The following is a 19,014-nucleotide window of genomic DNA, read 5'->3' on the forward strand; positions in this document are numbered from 1 at the left end:
GTCCCCTAAATGGGGACAAAATATTGATAATAGGTTTGATAAGAAAGACCTCTTCAGTCTAGCAGTCAAAGGCACATTATGATTCAGTTTTGGTAAGGTCAACCAAGCTTACTAGGCATAAAATTAAATTATTTTCAATAAATTGTAGCTACTTTGGGTAATGACATCGTGATTTGTTGCATACTGCAGTGTTCTACCTTTGCTAGATGCCTGTTGTTCTGTCTGGCTGGCAAAGAAGTTGTTCTGCTTCCTGGGGGAAGGGAGCATAAGGAATTATTTAAGTAAAATAACAAGAAAATGTTACAGCAAGAAATGGTGCTAAGAAAAGGGGAAAATGAACTTGTACTCTTGTGTTACAGATTCAGTGGTTCTTTCCTTTGACTCCGTTGGACATACAATAGGCTCAGGTACAACATTGCCTTCTTCTCTATCTCCCACCTCATGACAAGGCTTCTACTGAATTGGACATGGTAGCCATGTTGGGAGGCAGGTCACAGAGTCAGACTTCTGTGGGAATCAACCATCTAGCCAAAGTGGGTAAAGAGGTCCTTTCCTAAGTGTAGTTGGAAGTATTAAGGGTCTTAGTGTGACACAAGGTTTAACATGTGGGACCCTTCCATTAGCCAGCAAGGCAGATGACCTGGACATGTCACATGCATTAGTGATGTGGTTTGTGCTTCTTTTCTCATGTGAAAGGCATTAAGATGATGTCACCCACCAGCTGAAGAAAAACTGTTCCATGCTACTAGGAGAGTTTCTCAGCTAAACAAACAGTTGAGTTATTTGGGGAAAGACATCAGGAACGCTTCCAAGAAGAAGGCGGCGAAAGAGTTGTAGCTAAACAAATAGGGCTGGAAACTTTTTTTGGGTGGAGATTGACCAGTATTATCGAACCCCAGGGCAAATCCTTCCCAACCTAATTTCCTTTGGAACCTGAGCATGACCATCAATTAAACTGAACCAGAAATCAAAAATACCCTGTGTTGGGGGCTCTTCATGGAACCAGTAACTATCTGTTTGGCTATGTGTAACATGTGAGCTGTAGCCAAGGCACACCATGGCGAGCACGATACTTGATGAAACTCAGTTTACAGTGTATGTATAATGATACATGAAGTGCAAAGGAAAGGCTAAGAATTACTTTTATAACTTAAAACCCCTTAACACTTAAAAGATGGGGGTATTTACTGTCTTGCAGAAAAGAAAAAAAAATAATCCAGGTGAAGGCTTTGTATTTTATCTTGCTTACTAGCCTTTCCTCTTGGGTTGATAGGGGGAACATGCTGCCTTCCAACATAGCACTTGTCTTCTGCCTGCACAGTTTGAAAGAGAGCCTGCTGCCTGACACTAACAGCACAGCTTGAACACAGATTTCCAATTTACTAACCTCCGAGCTAGTGCTAGTAACTTGCTTTTTTACAACACCCCAAATGCTTTCTGCCATCCCTGCATCTTCTCTAAAACTTGAACTGGATCTGTTGTGGGTGCATGGTCTGATGTGGGAGTACCTGTAATGGTGCTGAGTGCAGAGTGGATAAGTTGTGTTTATGGGGGAAGAAGACCCTCAATTAACTCCTTTCTACTAATTAATTTCGGTCATAACTGAAGTGTGTTGTTGCTTGCCTCCTTCTGTATTGGGTGATGGTTTCTTTAGTCTGCAAAAGTAGGGGGTAAGTTGCATAGGTTTGAGGTATGAAATCTGTGAGTAAAATTAAGGGAAGTAGTTTGATTACAGCCGAGTATGTCTGAGTCAGCATACCACTGGAGCTATGCTGGTACAGCTGGTACAGCTAAGACTAGAATTTGTCATGGAGTCAAATTTTTAAATATTACCTACTACAGATATTTTTAATTTTTTTTTCCCCCCTAATGCTATTTTGGCTTCTTACTGATGTGAACACAGTTAATAGCTTCCAGGGCAGAGCATCTATGGAGTTAATCATAAATGTTGTTATGATACTACCAATAGGGTGGTAAACTTAGTTATGAAAAATATTTCAACTCCTCTGTGTCTTTTGGAGTTCTGTTAATATGGAGGGTGGGAGACAAGCTAATGTAAGCCACTGGACTGTCTGGGTCTCTCTTAAAAGCACTGGTCTCTGTTCTGCTTGTATTTTGCAACCCAAGCTTGGATTGGTTAGGAGTAAGGCAGTAAAATTTGATCTTTTGTAAACCCTTTCACTGCAAGATGATTTAATTTCTTCATTGAAGAAATATGAAGAAAACTCATATATTTGAGAAAGGAGGCTCAGAAATGTCTGAGCGCTGTATGTTTATTGCTTTCATATTTAGTACTTTGCATTCACTGCGCTGCAAACTTTAACTTGCTCTGAACTGATATGTGTAATAAGATGTCAAGATGTGTGGTGTCTGTCCAACTGAGGGATAGCTTTCCTTCTTGAACAGGAAAGAGAGAGAGAAAAACTGTGGCTATTGTGCTTCCGCTGTCCATCCCATCTCACCTTGCTGCAGACCCAGGAAAAGACAGAGCCCAGAAAGAACCCAAAGAAATGGCAGCTCCAGGCCCAGCCATTCCTAGTAGGTGATGTTTCAGGTTGGGGTAAGAAGGGACTAATGTTACATACTTTGAAACATAAATACACATATACCTTGATTAGTCAGAATTAAACAGCTGTGAATAATAGTCTTCCTGTTAAGATTTCATGCTGCTTAAAACTAGTACTTGTTGACTTATATTTGCATATTAAACAGCTGCTTAGAATTGCTCTTTTGTAATTAATTGTGCCATGTGAAGGGCAATGTTAGTTGCAAGTTGCAGTATCTGTGTTTTATTTTAATTGACTGTTTGTCCTTATTTTGGTTTTCGCCTCAACTTTGTCCCGCATGCAACTCTCCAGTTTTCAGGGAGGCTGGAAATCTGTCTTACACATCTCAGGTTAATAACACTCTCTAGACGATTCTGGATAAACTTTCTCAACTGAGTGTTCAGAAGACCATCTGGCTATGGAGCCTTAAAGCACCTCTTTATTGAAGATTATTAGCCTAGAGGACATGAGAATCAAATATGCTTGGAGTGAGACTGAACCATCTGAGGTTCACGCTGTGGTGTAGTCTTCACAAGTCCAGATGTTTTTGTGATTCTCTTCATGGCTGCCCCTTCCCTTGAAAGATAAAGTTTGAGCAGCGAAGATAAATGTTTGATGTGGTGTCTAGGCCGGTGTTTCAGCTGAAACCATTTCAGAAAGGAGGGTGTCATGCTCTGAATTTGGGAAACATTAAGCAGGACACAGGGTGTTTCAGGAGACCTAAATTTCATTTGCTTGCCAAATAGACAGCTAGTACTCTTTTTTTTTTTTCTTCCCTCTCTAGTTGCTTTGGTTTACTTTGTTGCTAGCAAATCAAACATCGGACCTTGAAAGTCACATTTATACCCCTGCTATTTTTGTTCAAGTCCCTTTTCTACCTCCTGTGTCTGAGAGCAAGCAAGTCAAATTTTTCTTCTCTAAGCCGCATTAGGATAGGAGTGCCTTGAATGTACAATTTTCCCATCTGCTAATAAGGTTGCTGGAAATATTGAGGTTCGAAATACCTTATGGCTGTAGGCTTACACTGTTGTTAGGCATGTTTGATTGCAGTACTGGCCGCTGGTTGTGTAGCAGTTGTTCTCACTGCAGACTTGAAACGCAATAGTTCTAACATACCTTCTCAAGGAACCAACTGTTACCTAGGTCTTGCTCAAACTGTTTGAATATTTTAACTTTGTTGTTGTTGTTGCTTTTTTCTTTTCAATTTACTTCTTAACTCTTATCAAAAGTTTGGCTTGACTTATGCAAAGAAAATGGAGCCTTTAAAGTTTGGTTTAGAGTATCATATCTGCTGTGGCTCGTGTGCTTGTGAAAGCCCACATGCAAGACCATGCTTCCAGACGCTGAGTTCACAATGATAGTGGAGTAATCATCTGAGAGTTTAAATCCATGCTTATTTAGCAGTTTGCTGTTAGTAATTCCTTATGCTAAGGTCCTGAACCATTTTGGGAGAAGCTGTGAGAACTATGGAGGAAACTTTCACTGTTTCCTTCAGCTGCTGAAGATGTTTACATAACCATTTTGTGAAGGATGAGAAGAACCATGTGCCTGTCCTCCTAAACACAACTCCAGAGTGAATTTGGTGACTACTTTCCTACGTTTTGGATAGAGTGTGGTATGGATGGAGGCCAGGAATAGGAATACAACTGAAATTGTAAAGTATCAAATTGTTAGAATAGTGACAAATTCCTAGCATGAGAGAAAAACGTTGGTGACTTGCAGGCAATCACTTGCTGTTCTTTGGCTTTCTCCATGAGAATCCGGTACTACAGGTAGCTACAACTACAAACTGATCTTTTCCAGATTTCTAGGTTAGTGGTAATTAATTTAGATATTATGTTAATTAATAGAATTTGTGAGGCTCTGGTAAATGTTCTTGGTTTAAGGAAAACCATTTTAATTTATGTTTGCAGCTGATGTGGTTCTAGTGTGTTGGGTTTTTTGTATTGTTTTTTCCCCCAAATTGCATTTCTGACTATTTGTCTTAATGCTGTGATTGAGTGATGAGAAAGGAGAGGTGAACTAATTATGCTACATTTTTATGCAGTCCTGTAAAGTAGAAAATAAATGTGAAAGATCATTTTTTTCTGCTTGTTTTAGTGGCTTTATTCTGCAAAAATGCTTTTCCATTTTCATTTTTGATTAATGAAGTTCTACTTCATTCTTTATTTCTTTGAGATGTAGACTGTGGGAGCTGCTTGAATCTTTGCCAATGACTGTCATGTATCGGTTGCATAGTCCTTATGTGACTTTGCCAGCATGTTCAGTGTTATCATCTGTCTTCTTAATAATGCTCTATTCCGCCAGTTGAAAATACAGCTGTGAATGAGTTGAGGTGCAAATGCCAAGAAGTGGCTTAAAGAATACCTCAAAATAAAAGTATTTTAATGGGATTTTTCTCTATCATGTGGCATCTCTCTGCATCAAGTCAGTACATCTTGTAAGTCACTAAAAGCCAATATAGATTACTGTTTCGTTAATATTGCTTTTGACTTTTATTAGGAAATACGATACAATTTCTAAAATAAGACTATGTTGGAAGATTCAGTAGGGCAGCATTAACTCCATTAGCCAAGTGGATATGTGGTAGTAAATGAAACAACTGTTTATCTAGCAAAGGCTGCAGTCTGGCTTTAAGCAGATGACTCCCTGGGAAAAGAAAAAGGGCATATGCAGTTCATAAGAGGAAATTTTTCATCTTCCTGTTGGAGTCTTTTTTTGTAAATTTGGCTTAAACCAGTCAGTTGCTTTTCTACCCTTGGAGGTTGCTATAGTTTTATTAGGAAAAAAATTGTAAGGAGTTATATAGTCCATGTTAAGGTAACCAGAGCCTTTAAAAAGGTAATATGCTAGAATTACCTCTTTACTATACCTATTTTGGAGGTAAGACAAGCAGGCAAAAGACCTGATGGATGACCCTTTACAGCAATATCAGCAAGTGATTGCTTATTTGTTCTTTCTGTGCCTGGGGGATGAATAATGTAACTGCAGGGTCTAATGAAGGAGACCCCTCTGGTGTATTGCTTTCCTCAGGCTGTAAAGCTGGGCCAGATGTCTTTGGGGCCCCAATCAGGAATTACAGGGAGGAAAAAAACCAAAACTTGAAGATATAGAGCTGGAATTTACTTCCTTTTGCTGCTAATCTGAAGCAATAAGTAGTATCCTCATGGTTTTAGGTGTCACCAGGGCACTCAGGGGTTTGTGACCAGAGGCAGATTTCATGCAGGGGTTTGTGACTAGAGGCAGATTTCCCCCTTCCCCACTTCAAACTCTCAGGTTTGTATTTCAGTTGTGCTGATAGTGCTTGGGGTATTTATTTCCATCAAATATGGCTGTTTTCATCAGGTGCAGTATCTGGAAAGTGAACGTTGAGCTTGGTGCAGCAGGACTGGTGTCTTTAGATCAGTTTGCACAGTCTATGAAAACTTTTAATAGCAGTGAAATTCCAAGTTTTGCTGCCAATGTTAAGAATTGCTCTATGGTTCTCCTATTTTTGCTGCTTAGAATATTGCCCAATTTTAACCATTTTGGCAGAAATATTCTAGGAGGAAGGGAAGAAGGAGCATGTTTGAAGTTTATGATGTTTTCTTAAAAATTGAAGTTATTCAGTCTTTTCTGAGAATAAGATAGCAAAAAACCTCCCACCTCACAAGAAAATATTGTGCCAGCAATTATGAAAATGTTCTCTCCACTTCTTGCTTTGGTCCTGGTTCTCTAGACCAGGTGCTCCAGGTAGGAGTAGTATTGTCAAGGAAGTTCTTTTGCTCCTCAGAAATGAAGGAAGCCTAAATGAGGCTACATTAGAAGTTCTTAAAGAATCGTTTTTTACACACATGGTTGAAATGTCAAATGGGCAGATAGTTCTATGCAGATGTAGGCTGATGAGGCATGCTTCTAGCACTGGGCTGCAAGGGTTAAACAGTTATCTTTACAGATGTCAGTTCTGCTCCTTCTGTGTATTTTTACAGAGCAAGGAAAGGCACTAAGGACTGGACTTTATCTTGCCAGTACACTCAGGGCTCTCCCTAGTGTTACTTGGATAATGTGGAGAAAAAGGCTGTCAAACTTGTATGCAAAAGAGTAAATGGGGATGAGGAAGAAACTGGAACATAGACTTTAGGAGATGGGCATGTAGTCTATGCAGGGAGAAGGCTACAGAGCCCAGGCAACCTCAGCTCTACCCCTCCCAAACTTGTATTTGCACTCTTATTATTTTTTTGCATTTATTTAAATAGCCTCAGAAAAGAATGCCTTCATCAGTAAGTTTCATCGCTGAAGAGGTTAAAGTTGAAAATCCTAATGAAAGGATGCAACTTTTAAGTCCCTCTTTGTCCAGTACTTTAATTGTAGCTCAGTAATCCTAACCGATATTTTTTAACCCTGGAAGAAAACCTTTCTTTTGTCCTTTTCAGTTGATGCATTGCATATGACTGTTTTTTCATTAATTCTGTCTTGTCTCTTGAGTTCTAGCGGAATTGCTTTACATCAGCTGAACTTTTGTAACTGTCCATATGTGTTGTCTTAGTCTAAGGTGAATGTGAGGTGTTTGACCTTTTTCATTGCAGCATAAGTCGTTTTACCTGGCCTTTGCCACAGTTGCAGAACCTAAATGTGGACAGTGACCAAGGCTTAGCTCAGTTGCAGCCTCAGTTCCACAGAGACCAAACTGCACTGGATGGGATGGAATGTATCAGGGTGGTCTGAGCTGTTCTTGATAGGACTTCTGTCTCCTGAGTGTCATACAGATTTCTTTGACAAACACAAACATTTTGAATAAAATAGCTAACTGACTGTTCTACCTTCCGTCCTGTACTTGCAGTTACCAGTTAAACACAGAACTAGAGCTGCATATAGCCCATCTTTTTAAGAAGTTTAAATTAATTTTCTGTGTCCTGTGCTTCTAGGTAGCTAGATACTAAAGGAATAGTACTCAAGTCATCAGTGAAAACATTTATGGGTAGTTTGGAAGGATAAAACCGGTGAGCCAAGGTAATTCCTAGACTGTTGATTTCTGATTAGTAGCATAAGGGGAAAATTTTGCGCGTTTGCTTGTATGTAGCTATATGGGCTACAGATGCAAAATGCAATTTGAAAAATGGATAGATATTGTAGACTGTGCTTTATGGCTTTTTGGGTGGTCTGTATGAAGTTTATAGGCATTAGACAATGCATTTCTCGCTTGCCTGGTAGCTAGATTTCTGTTGGATAATTGGGAGAAGTTTCCATGCTAATGCCAGCATTGAATTTGACATTGAATTTGGCACAGAATTTGCATCATTTATAGAAATTGTTATGCTTGGCTGTACTTCTGTTCATATAATCCTAATTACATGCTTTATTATGAAATTGTTGTCAGTAATTAGGTTCTTTATTCAATTCTGATCTTCCTGGAAATTTAGAAATGCATTTTATTTCTGACCTAAGAAGACATCTTGTTCTTATGGGTCATGATGAAACTTAATTTCCCATGTTCATTCATTTCTGTGCTTCTGTACACTACTGTACCCCATTGTCAGCTGGGATCTGTAGCTTTCTAGCACAAGTGAGTGTGTGGTCCTTAAGTAGCTAGATGAGAGAACCTTGCTCTCTTAATACTGTTGCTTTTATCCCTCATGGGCCTTTCAGTCTTTTAAGGGCTGAGAACATAAGGCCTTGTTCAGATTCTTCCATGATGTTCTTCTAGTGGATGCAAAGTAAGTTCTTTATTACCTTTACTCATTTTTTTTCTTTAAAAAAACCAAACCTATTCCACCCAGCCATATAAATGCCTTGTCTGGAGACGGGTCAGACGTGGCCAGAGCTGGATTGTGGCCCGAGCTGGATCAGACCTACCTACCTGGTTAGATCTGAAGCAAGTCCTCCAGTAGCACGCCCATTGGTATCTGCATTGTGCTTCAGTGCGGAGACCTCCTGATGGGGAGTCATCACAATGATGTTGGCAGGGGCCAACCAAACCACAGTTAACACGGCTGGCTGGTCCAAGCTAGTTCTTGATGGAGATGCTGGAGTATTTCTACCTTGTTCTCTCTAGCTGGTTTTTTCTGTTTTCTCGAATATTCTAGCACTTCTTTATCTCACTGCATGAAAAAGAGGAAAAATGTTTTTGTGTATCAGCTCGTTAACTTGGTGAGTAAGGCTTCAAACTAAGGTGATGGGAGGTGAAAGCAACCTGTAGGTTAGGGCCCAGAGAGGTTACGTGAGTGCCAAGGCAGGCTTTTGCAGCCAATATTTTTGAGGGAGGGAAGGGTAGAAGTGGGATTGCCCCTTTCTCTAGCAGTGAGCTGTGTGATCACCTCAGTCCATCTCCTGCAATCTTCACACCCTGACCATACTGTATTTTAGAATCAGTTGTACTTGTCTTTGATTTAGTGGGTCTGTGTTTCATTTTGTTTTAAATTAAATACGTACCTCCAGGCAAGGACTGCCTTTTCCTGCAGCTGGGCTATGTGTGTTTGGCTTTCTCCAGGTATTTGGGGTTTTATCTGTTTTTGTGAAGCCAGACTGCTTCCAGCCAGCACGTGGGCCACACTGTTGCGTGTTGCAGTGACTTTTGGCCCCTGTATTCATAGTGATACAGCTAAATGACATTGGAAGTCTGTAACAAGGCTCTGTTTTTTGCTAAAAAGGAAACTAATTTTGAATCTGTAATTTAGAGGCTCCCACTGTCTTTCTTGGGGGAGCAGCATGTGATAGAGATTAATTTCCAAGCCGATAGTAAAGCTGTGACTTCCAGAAGTCCCAGTGAGTGTGAGACGGCCCATGGTGTGAGGGCAGCATTTCTCTGCCCGCAGTAGTTTGCATGTTTCACCAGTCAGCGAGAGGAAGGAGCATAGATGCTTCTGGTTTGATGTTACAGCCTGCAAGGAATAATTTACACCCTTCTGAAAATCAAGAACACATCTGTCCTTCTAGTTTGAAACCAGTAACGTTTTTTTGTTTTGTCGTACTTCATACACTTTTTTGGAAAGTGCCTGTTGTGGTATAGTTGACATATATAATTTTACACGATTACTTTATACCTCTTAGTAATCATCAGTGAACATCAAAAGTAACCACTTTAAACCTAGGGAAGGTGAAATGCATGTGACAAACAGAAGGTGAATGTTATGAAACATTGCAGTGGAGGTATGTCATCTGTGGCACTTAGCATTTAGTGTGTGTGTGTTTTCTGGTGCTTTGGTTGCAAAGCTCATGAAGTGCTGAGTCAGTAGAAAGGCCAGGATGTTGCTGTAGTTATGAGGTGATGTATGCCATCTTGTATTTCCTTTTCTTGTATTCCTGTTGGGAAGAAGGGAATGTTAGCTCGAATGGGATAAGACTGATGACAGGTTGGTCAGCGGCTGTAGATGTTTAAAAAAACAAAACCCAAAAACTCTGTTGCTGTTTGCTCAAAATGGATATTTTTGGAAGGAGGAAGGGTTAATAAAAATCGAAGGTATTTCCCCCCCCCCCCCCGAATGTATACCTTCCTATGTGCGGTCCTACATGCAGAGGAGGTAAGGTTGGACAGGAAATAATTTCTTGTAGGAGAAATAAACTGGGATAACGTTATGAGGAAAGCAGCACATGGGGGAAATGCAACTGTCAGTATGTGGAAGGTGGAGGAGAGACACACAGGTGCGTTTCTAATGTCAAGTACAATGAGGATGGTGGGTGGCACGTGGGTGCTGGCAGAGAACGGATAGAATGTGCCAATATCAAGTGCACACTTGTTCTGCAACTTCTGTTACCTAAGTTGTGTCAAACATAATTCTTCCCTTGGCTTAGGAATTAAATCTTAATGGGATGGAAATTAATGGCACAGTTTACACTGACCTATCTGGTGCAATCATTTTGTCTTAGGTACGTGTTTAGGCTTTCCTGTTCTGCCGGTAAGTGATAGCATGAAAAGCTTGTGATCTTGTTAGGTAAAACTACTGCAGCAGAAATTGTGGTGGTGTTTCATAAGGAAAGCAAACTTACCTCTTTCCAATGACCTCTTTCTAAAAGGCTATGAGAATTTTTTTTCTTCTTGTTTCTTTTAGTACATCCTGATTGTTAAACTCTGGAGGGATCATCTTTTACTTCTCTCTTTGTATTGGTTTGGTTTTTTATCGTACGGTAGTGAGACCCAGTGGTTCTCAAGGTGAGGAGGCCCCTGATCTTAACCAAATGCAAGAAGGACACTAGACCTTTTAGTTTTTCTTGTGTATCGCATGTAAATTCGAATAGTTTCATTTTTTGTATCAAGTATTTGATTTACAAGATCACAATGTATTCAAAGATGCTGAATGCAAAGCTTGCTTTATACAGGAGAGATACTGTTCTGAGTGATAACTTTCTGTAGCTGTTCCTGTTTGTGGCGTAAACCGTGACCTCGCAGTTTCCTATTGTACAACATCACCTGAACTTGAAGCACTTTTGCCACCCTTGAAGAAGGAAGAGCTGCTTGATTATGAAGTTGTGAGTTGGAATAGACAAGGAATCAAAACCAATTTCAAAGCTGTACCATGTCAGGACCTAGGAGGAGTGTTTGTCATACAAATAGCTGGCAAAATGATTTCTACTGGAAGCAGGAAAACTTTGTATATCACTGCATGTGTGGTTTCAGTAGTGCTTTGTTTTTATGACCACAGTTATCTTGGTTAATTCTAGTGATTTCTAAATTGATGATTACCCACACACTCTCTTGATTTAGTATTTTCTGGAGATTCAGAAACGTTAATTTGGGAATACCTTAAAGTAACAATAATCTGTCATAACAACTGCTAGCAACTGGAAATTGTGATATAGCCATTTTCAGTTAGAAAAAAATATTGCCCTTCCATAAGGACTTGCTGCTTTTTGGTTTTGGTGCCTTTTGCAGAAGAAACACTTGCAGTTTTTATGATATTGTGTCCCTTGCTTTTGTTTTCCAGAATATGACAAACTGGGCTTTCTCCTGAACCTGGACTCAAAATTGTAAGTAGAACAGTAGGACTCTTCTTTGTTTCTGTAGTTCTAGCTTTCTGTTGTAAGGAGCTTTCATGTCACCTGAGCAGTTGGCTCACTGGACTATACACTTCTACGTGGGACAGCCAAGTCTTACAGCAATTTGGCAATTACAACTTCTTTCCTTACACGATGCTTTGCTGGCCGGCTTGGATTGGGGTTCACTGTCATTAATTCCTTAATGACTGATCAAGAGGCTATAAATGTCCAGGTGAAGCCATGACCATCAGTCTTCTCTAGAGAACCTACTGTTAGTCTTCCAAATGAGGAAAAACATATTAAACATTTGAAAGCAGGAGGAATGTCAACCTGCCATTTACTGGGATGCTTAGATGTTTGTATCTCCTTTCCACTTGTTTCTTTAAAAGTGAATAGTACTATTTTTGTTTGTAAACTGGAGTGGAAAGAACCTCAACACAAGGTGGTGACCATTGGCTATGTCAGAAGAACAACTGCTGAAGGATGACACTTAGCATGCCTTTTGCCATAAATCAGTCAAATTGAGACTAAACTTCTTAACACTAGGGGTCACTAGCGACTCTAATTTCTGAGGTCAACAGCCTTGCGGAAATTTTGGTATGGTGAGCAAAAAAAGACTATTAAAAACCTTCTGCCTTTACTACTTAAAAAGGCACTGAATCAATCTAGTGGCTTTGAATGACTTGAGAATGCATCCCCTGTACGATGTATGATGTTAATATAAAAATTAATGTTTAGAAAGTTTCCTTGTACTTACAGGTGTAACATTGAATTTTTCAGTTTAGTCAGCTGAGCAGCTTGGGAGCTTCCATAATGAAATAAAAGCCTTGTGTGTTGGCAACTGCTCTTTGCAGGAAACGAGGAAGTCTGTCGGTAGGACCTTCTTTTACAGAAGCAGCTGGGTACTTAAACTCAACTATAGTAACTTGTCTGGCAAAAAGGTGCTGTAGAAGAATACGTATGAGAAAAAAGGAATATTGATTTTTCCTTTCTCCCCCCCCACCCCCAAGGCTCCGTATCTCATGCAGTGTGCAGGAAGGATGGTGTTTACTGCATAGATAGCTGGTCAAGTTTTCTTTCTGGTCTCATGTAATGTAGTGTTCTGTGGGGGTTTTGCTGCATGCTGTCTGGAACGCACGCTGATTGCACAGTTACCAATTTCCTTTATTGAATTTTCTGTATTGGGACATCTTTGTCATTTAGAGACAATAGCGTATGTACCCTTACAACACTGTGGGATGAGATGATACATTATCTTCAATTTATATATGTAGAAGTCAAAGCAAAGCAATTAGTCCAGAATTGTGAGGTGGATAAGTAAGCTTTAAATGAACGTCTTGGTGTTGGTAAGGGAAAAATGGTTTTTAAGTAGTTTGATTTTTGGTGTTTTTCCAGACTACTTTGTGTATTTTGCAATGTCCGATTTATTGAACACGCCCATTGACAGTCCACACACTTTTGTCACACCAGCCTGTGCTGTGCCCAAACCACTGCTTCAGTCTTGCTCTTCATATTCCTCCTTCTGTGTTCACTGTCCTCTTCTTTGTTACTTTTTGCAAGTCCCACTGAATCTTCCTTCTCCTCAAGCCTCTGTTACATCCTTTTTTTTCTCTTTTTTTGTTGACTTATCTGCTTTGGTTACAGCTCTCTGATACATGGCCTGCTCCTTCTATACGTTAGTGTGAGGCCAAGTGAAGTTTTTACCTGCTGAAGGGTTTCCAAAACCCTAACGTTTTTTATTAAAACCTCCCCATGATAAAAACTCTCCATTATTTTTGATGAAAGAAAGATTTTCTTGACTACTTAAAAATAAGAGATATTTATATAGCACCCTAAATTAACATGTTTACTTTTCAAAGCCATAAAGCTATCTTCTGGAAAGGCTTGTAATAAAATCAGTATGATTAAAATAAATATGATAAGGTTAAATTAAGGAGCAAAGAAAGCAAGTACTAAACACAGGTGAAATATCTTTTTTTTTTTTACTGTAATTGTCTTTTGGTTTGGATTTTTTTTTTTTCATTTTTTGTTTTTGTTTGTTTCTTTGTTTTTTCTGTGGAACTAAAGCTGGCCCTGCTTTAGGAATGGCCCTGATGACCTGCAGAGTTCCCTTCCAACCTGAATTATTCTATGATTTTTTTTTTTTTTCAATAGCAAGGGAACCAGAAAAAAAGCTGAAAATACCATAAAACATACTAAATAAATTTTGAAAGAAAAATGGGTGACAGCCTAGAGGAATTTGTGGCTGTTCCACAAGTTCACCATGTGTGGTCAGGGTGCCAAGTATGTTTTCTAAGTACACACTGAATTCAGTGGAACTTAGTGGTTAAAAATGATTTCTGTGACTCTGTCATGACGGTACTATCGTAGAAGCACTTTCTGGTTTAAAAAAAATTTGCTTAGAGTTGAAAGGGATAATATGTTCTGCACTGATGACTATATTGGCAGAAGTAATTTAATTACATCTGTTGTGATATAATTGTTCTGGTGGAATTTAGACATAGATCATAACTTTGTAGGGTTCACTTAATTGACAGCATGTGAGAGTCTTGTCTGACTTGAAGCACTTGGGGCAACAATGAGTTTTTCTCTCTCTTCTTTTAATCTTTCATTTGTTCAAAATCTGTTCCTGGCTGTGTCAGTTGATGTCATTTAGACTATGACCTGGAGGATGTAACATTTTCACCAATGGTAGATCTGCATTAAAACTTAAGTGCTCTGACTTGCATTTTGAATGACATTATACGAGGAAAGTGTTTGACATGAATAAATAGTAATGTGTCCATTTGCCTTTGCATCTTTATTTTTTTAATGTGTGACTACTTTAGTGTCCTCTACCCTGCGGATGTTCAGGGCATGTTATTTAGGTATAATACTCTCCGTTTTGGTTATGGCAATGTAATGATTCTGTTCACTGGTTCTCTCTTGAGTTCATGGAAATGGTCATAAACCAGATTTGTTCATTTTGGAAAAAATCTGTCAGAAGTACTTGAGAAGTGTTTTGTGTGGGAGCTGTATGGCTGATGTGTGCCTTGCTATAGCATTAGGGAGGCTGGTATGGCCAGGAATCTCACCCGGAAGGGGATGGCCAGTTTTAAAGACACTGTACAGATGCTTCATGGAAATGACCGGTTCTGACCAGAAGTCTTGTTGCTCTGAGCTTGTCCGAAAGGAGAATATCAATAAGGAAGATGGTTCCTTTCTGCTGCCTGTGCTTAGGCTAACTCTTCTTTGGAAAGTCTTTCAGCTTTTAAAAAGCAGGATGGTATCCAGGTGGGGATTGTTAATGAAATACAGGATGAATGGAAAGCTGAGGACATCTGTAGGCAATATAGTTTATGAATTAGTTGTTCCCTTAGTCAAAACAAGACCTAAGCCTCCTCAGGACCAGATTAGTGAAAAAAATCTGTTGCAAGAGGATCTTTTAGTTATGCTTGTACCAACCATAATATCGTTACCAAAATTAGAGTATGAAACCAAAATACGCCCGAAGTGCGGAAACAGCCCAGTTGCATCAGTTTCTCCCAGGTAAAGAGGATTCCCAAGCAGCGGAGCCACATATTGTTTTAAAATTTTTAAGAATAAAATCGTTACATTTAGTAGTTGACTAGAGAAAAGTATTTATACAAAAAATATGATACAATTCACAGATCTTAATTCTCAGAGGGGCCAATAGTTCCTGAACAACTTAAAGCCATCAATCACGTTACTGACTCAGCCAGTGGATTACTAGGTGCCACCAAATGCCAAGATTTGCAGTCGCTTTCTAACATCTGTGCTTGGCAAAGGGTTGCATGCTTTTATTATTATTAAATATTTATATTGTAGTAGTTCTTCAAGGCTGGCCAGGTCCTAGAAACAAGAGTCTCATTCACTACAAACTCTGAATCATTCTCTGGGCAGAATCTATGTTTGCATTGAATTAAATGAGATTTCTGCAGGAGGATCAGCATATGATCATGTAATTAATTATAGATGGTATCTTAATGCATATCTAATGGGCCCAGCTGAAGGTTGCATGGTCTTTATTCTGTCACTTACTACTCTGAATGCTTGGTTTAGTCACCTTAACAATTACTTTGTGTATGCCTTGGCATATTACAAGTGTAGATTCACTTGTCTTGTACATGTGAAAAGCTCCTTTTCTGTAATAATCCGTGTTATTTGGGAGCACTTCCATTGCATTGGTTGTCCTCATGCTTATACCACAGCTTTCCTTACTCTGCCAGTGTGCCATTTGTTCGGTGAGATGGAAGCTAGAGGCTGCTACTTCTGTCCTCATTTCAAACTCATCCTTCAAAAGCTACTTTCAAAGGTACTTCAGCAATTAGATTGGTGATCTGATGCTTCTAAACAACAGCCAGAAAAAAGCTCTCCGTGGGTGATGGTGGATTTTTTCACCTGCTGCCACAGTCAGCTTGAAACCTTGGATGTTAAGATCTTGGCTGATGAATGATGGAGGAAGTGTCCCAGGGTTTGACTTTGACTGGGGAAGAATTTTGCAAATGTTAGAAGATGTGCTTGAGCTTACTTGGAATCATTCTTCACTTAAACAAAAAGATACTGGGTATTATCATGTGTTAACTTGAGGGAGAAAGTAAATTTTTTTTTGAAAGGTAGAAACAGGCAAAGAAAATTGCTACCTCAGTTAGAAAAATGACTATGAGATCAGTATAATTGACCACAAGAACATAACACTAACATAGTTAATATACTGTATTTATACAATATATGGTATATATTTTATATTGTGTACTTTGGGAATTTTTAGGCAGTACTTAATTAAAGGGAGGAATATTTTTTTCCAGTGGGCTCTGTGCTTTCCTAGACATTTTGTGATACTATGTATTTATATGTTTTTTCCAATATTATAGAGTAGATTTGGGAGATGCAACAAAGATTTTTTTTTTTTTTTTTTTTTAAATATTCACGATTTCAACTTCTCTTTAAAAAAAGAAGACAAAGAAATTGAGTCTTGGGTGGGGGGGAAGCCAGAAATAACAACCTTCACCCTGCAAACTTAAATGAAACTTGATCTAGACTTTGAAAGGACCGTAAAAATGGAGGGAGTTTGGGCTAGGGAAACACACAGATTGGGTTACTTTTGTTTGTTGAAATTTCTTTACTTCAGAGCTTTGATAGCAAAGAACTGAAACAGAGCCCCTTCCCCTCATTTTGTTTCTAGGGTGGGAGGTTGCTGAAACTGGTTGTGTCTATGTGTGGTACTTCTCCATTACGCAGTGTAAAAATAAGCAGTAAACGTGTTGGAATGCTGCACTTTCCCTGTGTCTGCTGCTGTGGGATTTCTTTCTGCCCTGTTTTCCTTCCCATTTGTCTTTTTGTATTCCTCCAATCCTGGGGCGGGGGGAAGAACTGAGAAGTCCCAATGATTTCCCGTTCTGCCTAGACAGGGGTAAGAGTGTGTCTCACGGGCTTAATGGACAGATTCTGACCATCACAAGCAAAGGCGTCCTGATCCTTTTTCTGAGAGATTATTTCAAAGCTTAGCCTGCTTTATGACATTTGTATTTTCCGGGCAGTTGGTTATTTATTTCTCTTTCATTTCAGATTCTTCTTTGACTTTTATTTCATGACCTTCTACCTAATCTTTTCCAATCTGTTCTAATTGTTTGAGCACTTCAAATATTTAAGAAAATGAACCCTAGCTATTCACAGCGATTCAATTACTGGGCTGTTTGTTCATCCATCAAACCTCCTGTGTTTGGGTAGGATGTAACTGCCATCCCTGTTTTTTTGTTTTGCTCTTCTTAGCTCATTTCAGTGTTTTTTAGTTTTGATCATTTGGAATTCTCATAAGGATTTCTCACGTGAGTCTCTGTTATCTAACTTCGGGATTCCTGTGTTAGACACAACCTCAGTTAATGAAGACAGTAAAGACTGTAGAACTCAGAATTACTGGCTACTTAGGTAGAGCTGATTCATTACTTGATTTGCTAAGTGCAAACAAAGTCAAAAACTTAATGCTTGGTGCTTTTAAAAGGACCAGTTTCCTGAAGCTGGAAGTAATTATGAACCAAACTATGTGGAAAAAGGAATGTAAAGCAAAAAATATGAATGGCTGGACATTGTTTAGAGCAGTTTTATACTGTTTGCCCCAACAAGTTCAGTTTCATAAGAACGAAATGTTCATGGAAAAACAGTTTTACTGAGAGTGTAAAGGAAAAACAGTGATAATGTTTTTATAGAAAAGGTAGAACTGTAAAGTAAATGCATGGAGTTTTGTTCTGTTTGGATGAGAAAAAAAAGTGCTCTCCTTAATATCAACAACAAAAATTCAAACAGCAGATACCTAAGTTTATGTGCTTTAGAATTGGTGTATCTGGACAACATTCTTGCAAGAATTTCTAAAGAAGTAGCTGAGGACTTTTTGGACTGCTAGAGATTATTAATAAATCTTCAAACACTAGGGGTTCTCCATACTCTTGGCAGAAAGTTGATGTACAAATATTTTAAAAGCAAAAAGGAATGACTCAAGCTTTTCAACCTAGTTTTGATTCTGAGCACAATAACATAATGGCCAATATGAGTTTCCACCAAAAAAATTTTGAAACTACATGTATTACAACTTTTTTAATTAGTATGCATATTACATAGGAAACACTTTTTGTTAGATGGGCTTGTTCTTCAAGTGAATGTCCATGAAGGTGCCTGGTATATGTGAGATTGGTTTGGGGTTTTTTTTTGGTTGTTTTTTTTTTTTTTTCTTGGTATGTTCCTCTTAGGACTGCATTTGCACATTTTGTGTTCTTTTAACCAGCCAGACTAGTTGTATTAAAACTGGGAAGTTGGCGGGGGGGGAAGAAAAGCTCAGTTCTTTTTTTTTCCCCTCCATCTCTGCAAGGTGATGGTGGTAAGGAACACTTACTTTGCTTGTAGTTCTTCACCACAGTAGCATTAGCCTAACAAAATGTATGTTTGTTTTCCTGGGGTGGATATGGTTACAACTAGTTAACATTATAAGTTTGTATTAACTGTTGTTTGAGCAAAAATTCTTACAGTTGTTGCAATCGCAGAAGGCTAAATTGACTTTAGGAGCAAAACCCAATTCAGGGATTATCTATAAGCTCATAAATGTTATGGGGCCCCCTTGTTGCTTTATCCTCTTGGGAGAAGAGCGTATAAAAAGCCACACTTCATGTTCTTCCTTCAGAAAACTGTTCTAAAACTCAGAGGTAAATTACTTTAGTTTTGTCCAGCTTCCGCACTGGTAAGCTTGTTAAGTTTCTAGTTACTGAATATCCTTCTACAAAGACCTTGCTCTCTGAACAACTTAGGAAAATTGAATGGATTGGGCTACCTAAGCATTGATCATTCCCAAAACTTCAGTTAAAGAGGTTAGAAATACTGCATTAAGACCTTTTAAAGGAATTAGTCTCATTCTAATTCTACTTGGCTATACAGTTTACTGCAAGGACTAGATGTTCTGTGGGTTCATGGCTTTTGATACGGATTTATGTTAAAACGCTGGTGTTCCTCATTGTGTTCTTGATATTGGTCA

At 38.9% G+C, this 19,014-nt stretch overlaps 1 protein-coding gene across 9 annotated transcripts in view; it reads left to right on the forward strand.

The window, feature by feature from the left end:
- Positions 1 to 19,014, forward strand: part of ST3GAL3 (ST3 beta-galactoside alpha-2,3-sialyltransferase 3) — a gene marked incomplete at both ends in the record, with an annotated part of 188,601 nt that overhangs the window by 40,643 nt on the left and 128,944 nt on the right. For 5 of the 9 annotated variants that reach the window (XM_082003288.1, XM_082003290.1, XM_082003292.1 and 2 more), the window contains 2 exons: positions 360 to 407; positions 11,444 to 11,486. In XM_082003288.1, coding sequence (XP_081859414.1) covers positions 360 to 407; positions 11,444 to 11,486 — 91 coding nt within the window. The remainder of the gene's footprint in view (positions 1 to 359; positions 408 to 11,443; positions 11,487 to 19,014) is intronic. The other 4 variants (XM_082003289.1, XM_082003293.1, XM_082003294.1 and 1 more) reach the window with 1 other exon arrangement.

This window comes from Phaethon aethereus (genome assembly GCF_964289735.1).
Source record: "Phaethon aethereus genome assembly, chromosome: 8".
Taxonomy (NCBI): Eukaryota; Metazoa; Chordata; class Aves; order Phaethontiformes; family Phaethontidae; genus Phaethon; species Phaethon aethereus.